The sequence below is a fragment of the Schistosoma mansoni genome, chromosome 4 (genome assembly GCF_000237925.1).
Source record: "Schistosoma mansoni strain Puerto Rico chromosome 4, complete genome".
Taxonomy (NCBI): domain Eukaryota; kingdom Metazoa; phylum Platyhelminthes; class Trematoda; order Strigeidida; family Schistosomatidae; genus Schistosoma; species Schistosoma mansoni.
Genome location: NC_031498.1, coordinates 3254923 through 3262415, shown reverse-complemented (window position 1 = coordinate 3262415; position 7493 = coordinate 3254923). Strand labels below are relative to the sequence as shown.

At 32.0% G+C, this 7493-nt stretch overlaps 1 protein-coding gene across 1 annotated transcript in view; it reads right to left on the bottom strand.

Moving 5' to 3' along the window:
• Positions 1-1838: 1838 nt before the first annotated feature.
• Smp_051990 (hypothetical protein) overlaps positions 1839-7493 on the bottom strand; it is a gene marked incomplete at its 5' end in the record, with an annotated part of 39845 nt that continues 34190 nt past the window's right edge. The window contains 3 exons of the mRNA XM_018796556.1: positions 1839-2913; positions 3973-4227; positions 6261-6557. Of these exons, the coding sequence (XP_018651686.1) occupies positions 2413-2913; positions 3973-4227; positions 6261-6557 (1053 nt within the window). The 3' untranslated portion in view covers positions 1839-2412. The remainder of the gene's footprint in view (positions 2914-3972; positions 4228-6260; positions 6558-7493) is intronic.

The window sequence follows — 7493 nt, the reverse complement described above, 5'->3', positions numbered from 1 at the left end:
TTAAAGTTATACTTAAGAAAAGGATAAATCACAGTAATCGGAAATTATTTACTTATTCGTTTGATAGGCATTGGAAATATATTGAATGAAACATTAGCTGGATCGTGGCTTTAATGGAATCAGCCGATATATGATCAATGTTCTGGATTTGTCTATGGGTTGTTTTTATCGTATAACACCAAGTTTCGATTAAAAGGGATAGATATAGAGTGCCGCATCCCGATTAAAGCTCACCATTTAGTTTTTTGAGTAAATGACTAACGCGGGTTAATTTTAAACTTTAGATAAGAACTAAAATTATTGATTGACCTGCATATTTTAAGTATCATGTTCATCGAAGTGACATGCGACATTCTTACCAATAACATATACATAAATGCTGTTTAAATTTGTAAAATAGCAGGGGATTATTGTAATAACAAAGTTATTAAGTTCTGATGCAGTAGTAAACCTTGTCATGTTTGTTTTTCAGAAGAATAAGATGTATGTAGAATGAATACGATTTTACAAGGCTCAATAGGTAAACTTTATGTTTATTTTTGGTTAAAAGATGCTAAAATTAGTAGCATTTACCTTGTAAATACTACAAGTTAATTCTATAATCACTTAAGTCAATGCTTCACAACACATAATCATTTCAATTTTGAATAGTGTTAGATGTTAGATTTTAAGATTTCTAACTTTTTCTTTATTTATCATTCATTCTCTAGAATGACTGTAATATATGGAGTTGATGAAATGTCAAACTTGAATTTATTTTTATACATAGGTTTAGTTTGAAATAACTCGTAAGAGGACAGTAATCGAACAAACCTATGATGTCATATATGCATCTTGGATATAAATTTTTGTTAAATAAAGGACTCCGATGATTAAATGAAGATAATTATTCTATCGAACTTCATGATATAAGGGTTCGCGCGCAAGACCGATACGCCCTGGGTTCGAGTCCCGTGTGTGGAATAGTGGATGCGCACTGTTGAGTTACATATTAGGACAAAACGACCGTCCAGTGTTTCCAGACTTTTGATGGTGGTCTAACATTAATCCATTCATGATCTCAACAAAAAAACTAACAATCTCCATAACCCCATACTAATAATGATAATAATAATAATCATAATAGTAATAAAAAATTCCACATTAGTTTTACCTTACATTCCAATTAGCCTCCATACAAATACAAGTTATTAAGGGAAAATGTTTATATTGAAAACATACATACATAGAATTTATCAATGAAAAGACGACAGAAGTGGAGTAGAGTAAAGAAGGTAACAATGGTGCTAAACAAATGGAAGGTGGAGATAAAATTCAACAAATTAATTAGTTAATAGCTAACTCATTATGACTAAACCAAGTGTATTTTTAAGCAAAATAAACGTACAAAAAAATAAATTACAATTTTACATGGAAGACAAATAAGTGAACGTCAAATAAAAAAAAATTAGAAACTAGAAGATAATTAATTATTTTATGACTGAAAGTAACCATACAAACATATAAATACACAATACATGGATTGATTGGTTAAACATGATGAATGAGATCATTAAAATTGTCGACGACAACAACAACAACAAAATAAAAATAAACACAGAACAAAATATTACATTATCGCAACTAATAATCATTACGGTTCATTCGGCAAACTTATCAATGGTCTCATCTATTTACTAAACTTCTAGGTTTGTAGGAGGGGGGCGGGGTGGAGTGATAGTTTTCACAACATATGTGTGTACTTAGGATGATTTATTTATTGAATAGATAAATAAAGAGTAATTATAAATTAGAGTAGTCATAATACAACAGATATAATAGTGATGTAAACAATATTGGTAATACTAATAATAGTAATAATTATTTGCATTAGTAAATAAGGCACAAAATTTCTTTACGAAAATTATAGTAACTATATTATAGCAAATAAATGATCTTACTGTTCAGGTTTTATTCTGTCAAGTAATAAGTAATTGAAGATAGAGAAAAATGTGTACGTGTTTATGTGTGCGTGTGTGTTTAGTGTTTACTAAGTCGAAAAAGCATAGAGGGGAGGGAGGAGCAGATAAGTATATGTGTATACATACTTCTAGAGTAAGCAGAATATAAATATAATAAGGATATACACACATATACATAACAAATCAATATGCACAAATTTCATTTCGATCAAACATGATCAAAGTGTGGGATGCAAAAGGAATGAACCAATTATCAGCCTCTAAAACACAAACGCACACAAATTTGGATGAAACACATTTCAATTAAACTTTGAGTCAGACTGATTAGAATAGTTAGACGAATGTGGGAACAAGGAATGAGTTGTAAACAACGTGAGATTATATTTATCATAACAAAGTTTGTTTAGTAGAATCTAATCCTTTTATCTTTCATCTATCTATTTGTTTTTGTTTACCGTTTAGCTAATCGATATTCTAATAAAGTACCATAGTTTCCATCGTCAACATTATACTTAGCACATAATGCTAATTGGTTTTCTATGCCCCAATACGGTTTTAGACAAACTTGACCAGTCCAACAATCATTAACTTTGCTTAAATGTGTCCAATCTTCACCGACAACAACAGCAACTGCATGTGCAGTTGGTATAGTGACACGAAACGGTACAGTATCAGCAGTTGGTTGATTTGATACACTAGGATATAATATACCATCCATTGGTGTATGAAGATAGCAGCCTTCTTTCCATTGAGCAAATTGTTGTGGAAAACACATTACATGACCGTTTCTTCCACGATTAACCTGAGTTGCTTCCAAGAGATAATTATAAACACTAGGAAGTGATTCGCCTGGTTCCGTATAAGGAAGAGCATATATTTGAAATTTGAAAAATCCTGGATGGGGGAAACGTATAACAAAGTAGATTTGAAAATCACGTGTTTGTTGAAGAATCTGAAATGAGGAGAAGAGAAAAAATTGGAAAAAGGAAAACTAAAGTTAGATTATTGAGTATGTTTGCTAAAAGAGTATTAAATAAATGACAGAACTAGGTTTTGAAAACTCCTCTCAACAAACAAATATTATTGGTCTGATGGCTAGTCGAGATTAAAGTTTAGATTAGGAATGGTTTTTGATTACAGGTTGTGATAGTAAGAGAAGAGAAATTGAAAGTTAGTGATAAGTGAACAGCTGTTTCGTCCTACCTCGGAACGCCTTATGGTGGTGCACCTCAGTAATCATATATGTCAGATGATTCTCGAGAAGCGCATTACTAATCTGTGATTTAAGTGAGACCAAATTGTTCAACATTTATTAATCGAGATATAGTGTGACGATCATCAGACGCCTAAGTTAATAACTGTCATACTCTCGAAATAGTTGAACTTTACCAGTTGCAACTCTTGCTGAACACTTTAAAAGCTCATTAGGAAAGTAATTGCTGAAGAGAACAAGATTATAATTTCTGTAGGTTATTTGCGGAGATTCGATCAATTCGAAGATAGTTTTAGCTTCAAACTGACAAATGTTACTGCTGAGATGTGCCCCGACAATTTTATCACGCTAATAAGGAGTGGCGACTTGAACGATGCAAATGTAGCCTTGGTTTAATGTTGCTTATGAGTAACTGACTGAATTTCACTAGCCAGAATCATAGTCAAATTTGAGTTTGATCGCTAAATGAAACATCAGTAAGCAGAAGCATGAGTTGATGAGTCGCGCATAAGACGAAACGCCTTTGTTGAACTCTACTGATGGTCATTAATAAATACTATCATTAAAAGACAGAAGGGGACTATTGAGACATCCATCTAAGAAGAACACTGATAATCTATACAGTCATACAGAAAACATGAATGGACGAAGAAAAGTTCTGATAAGATTTTTATAACGTTTCTAATCAAATAAAGAAGAAAAGTTCAACGTAAACCTGAGGACTGGGCACAATACAATGATTCAGTTATGTACAAATAATATTTGATTTTAGATAAGAAAGCATGGTATAGGACATACTTGTTGTGAACAATCTTCCGATACATCATGACTACAGTGTATTAATTGTGCCATAATTCGTAAAGGTTTGTCAGGATGCCGAGCAAATTGAATACACAATTCACCAGTATTAGCTTGAATGAATGGATCTGTATGACTTAGAGCTTTTAAACCCATTGAATCAAAACGTGAAACTGGACCTAAATAGGTTGGTGGAATAGTTGGTAGACCACGAACTGGAGAATCACAATCTGATATAATAATATATTGCCATACCTTGAGAAATTAAACAAGAATGTATGGAAACTGAAAAAATCTCATACATTTATAAATGAGTAATATACACTTTATCGAATATTTTTATTGAATAAAAAAACTCATATTATATATAACCCAGTAGTCAACTATAGACTCAAATGTTAGATTTTGAGTTATATATATTGTGTAAGAGGGTTAAAAGAAAATAATACCAAACCATCCAACATATAGAGTGGAGTTAATAAGATATTTAAGAGTTAACTGAATAGATTAGTAAGTCATGAATCCAGTAGAAAGTGATGTCATATAAAGTTATGATTGACATTTCAGGAAAACAGATAGAATATAAATTTCATTACCAGTCCATCGTAACAGTAAGAATGTACAACTATCTAGTCTAGAATCATGAAGATTAGTGATGAAATAATAAGATTTATAGATTGTAAGTTTAATTCCTAAGACTAATACGTTTAATTTCATATACTTCAAGATAAAAGTTAAATAACCATTTGCTACCTTTGGGCAAAGAACCAATTATCACAGCGGTAGTATTTACATCTAGTCATTGGACTGTTGAAAAAATATATTTTGACAAGAAATTGGAATATACAGATTTGTTAATAGGGCTTTTTCAAAAGCTTTCTAATGTTCATTGACACTAATAGAAAATAAAACAATCCGTTCCATTATCGGTATGGAATTGTGGAAATTGTTGAATTTGACTAAAACCACTAACTAATCTAAGTTAGATAACTATTAAAAACCTTGAAGCACTGGGAAGACGTTTTGTCCTAGTATAAGATTCCTCGGTAGTGTACAGTATTTTAAATATATGTAGTCGGATCTAGTTTTTTAGGAGTAACCGTCAAAACACAGTTATTGGAGACATAATGATTTATTTAATTGAAGTATCAGTATATATTTTGTCTAAAGACGGTTATTCATAACCTTTTTAACTGAACAACGTATATGGCATCATGAACCTTGATTTAGTGGAGTGAAGCGGAACCAAACTAAAGGTAGTGTATTTTCCGTTCACTTATATATTGTGTATCTACTACAAAGAACTATCAGTGTATATCATTAGGAAACAATTCCGTATGGATATATTATCTACACAGTGTACATAGTACGAATTACAGGCAAATAAGATTTTATCTATTAAGTCTTGTTGAACTAAAAAAAGTCATACTTCTTGAAAGATTTTAAGTGGGACTGAGAGAGGCATTTGACATTATTGCACATTACCATTTAAATTAGACATTCTTATCAGAAATTTTTTTGGTTTTCTAAGATCTAAAAATGATATCTTATTTGTTGGTAAGGCTTTGGAAAAATATGATAGTATCTCGAATTAAAACCTTGGGAAGCATTTGCATAAAATTGCGGTGGATCGAATTTATCCAAAGATTCACTAAAATAATCTTTTAAATTTCAAGTTGGCGATATAATTCTAACATGTAAGATAACAACAATGGCCAGTTAGCTTATATATTCCCTTAATGTTGGGTTATACCTATTTCTAAAAACGAGCTGACTAGTTTTACAATGTTTAGTACCAGTCAAACATAATCAATGTATATTCTAGCATATTAGCGCGTTGGCCCAAATTATTAAACCAAATTAGCATAGTGAAATGAAATTAACAAGATGGATAGCAAAGGATATCTTAGGACAGAGTTGGTTGGAAAATCTTAGTCGGGAGCCTATATTCCGCGAGGGGTAACAGGCGTAAGTAAGTAATAGCAAAGAATTAGAAATGGTGTGACAGTAGTGATAATATGAAAGACTGAATATTGAGAATATAGTGCAGAAAAACAATGGAAAAGTATGAGGGAAAGAATAATGGTGAGAAAGATGTAGAGTGAGATAAAGAGGGAATACGTTTATGGTATCCTTTTCAAGCATCTTGAGAAGTGGGCTCTTTGTACGATATGGGTAATAGGAACGTGACAACTGTCCTCATATCTCTAACATCACTCTTTAATGTCTATGTTACCATAAAGATGTTAGAAAAATATATACACACACAATACAATCCTTAAACATACCACAAAGAAAGAATTTCCATCTTTCACAGGATCATTGGCGTACACTTCTAGACCATATTCTCCAGCTTCCGGTAAGAAAATAGCAAATACAGCTTCTGTATTCCCATTGATACTTCGTTGTAGTAAACTTTTTGAAAGAGCATTTTCAGCCACTAGTGTACACTTGAGTTTAGCCATTAAACGCGGCAGTGGACAACCTGGTAATGCACCTAAACCAAAACGTATTTCTAAAGTACCACGTACAGCACGTAGTGTACAATCAACACGTTGAGCTGTTATTCGATAATTTTTAGCTAACTATCAATATTATAAAGTAGACGAAGTGAAATGTAAGGAAAAAAACATTTAATACAATTGATTCCGTTATAAATGTCAACAAAGAGTAAGACTAGTTGAAAACATATGACGAATTTATTGTATTCTAATGCTTTTTCTTCAACTACATACAAGTTAATAAGTTCAATTATTTGGAATTATTAAAACAATTTGAAATTATAACGGATAAATTGCCCATCATTTATTTGCAGCATATTCTCAAGAGTCTAAGCATTTGAAGATAAAATCGTCTGTACAATTTGATAGCATGCCACTTGTTATATTCAAGATACAATGTAGATGCAATCAACTCATTCAAAATGGTCTACAAACAATCTTACTCTACCTTATTTCAAATTGTTAGAAATCAATCGTAATAAGAAGACTTGAACATGAGATCTTTGTGTTCAAAAAGAGTTAGCAATTAACCTTCATTTACTTTGGTAACAGAATTAAAACCAAACATGTTGACTATTTTCCCCATTTGAATTCTATAATCACGGTTTATTAAGCTCACGCGTGAGCTTAACATTGTTCGGCTGATTTTAATTTAAAATGAACCAACTACCGTTAGATCAAAAGTGCAACAAAGTGGTTTCATCAATAAGGGTATCAACTACAACTATAAGATAAGTCTAAAAGTATGATTTTTTGAATACATTTAATTTATAGTTGAAAGCATGAGTCAATTGAAGCTAGACCACCAAGGGAAACCTGAAAGCATTGGACAGCCGTTTCATTCCATTGTGGGACCCCTCAGCAATTCGCATCCACAATCTCGCCGTGACGCTCACATACCACCATACACATATCTCCACATCGTCACACTCACTCTCTTACAATCTCACCACATACTCTCATTACGACTATCACGCTTCTCCCACTCCTCTCTACATCTCTCACTCACCACAACTATCA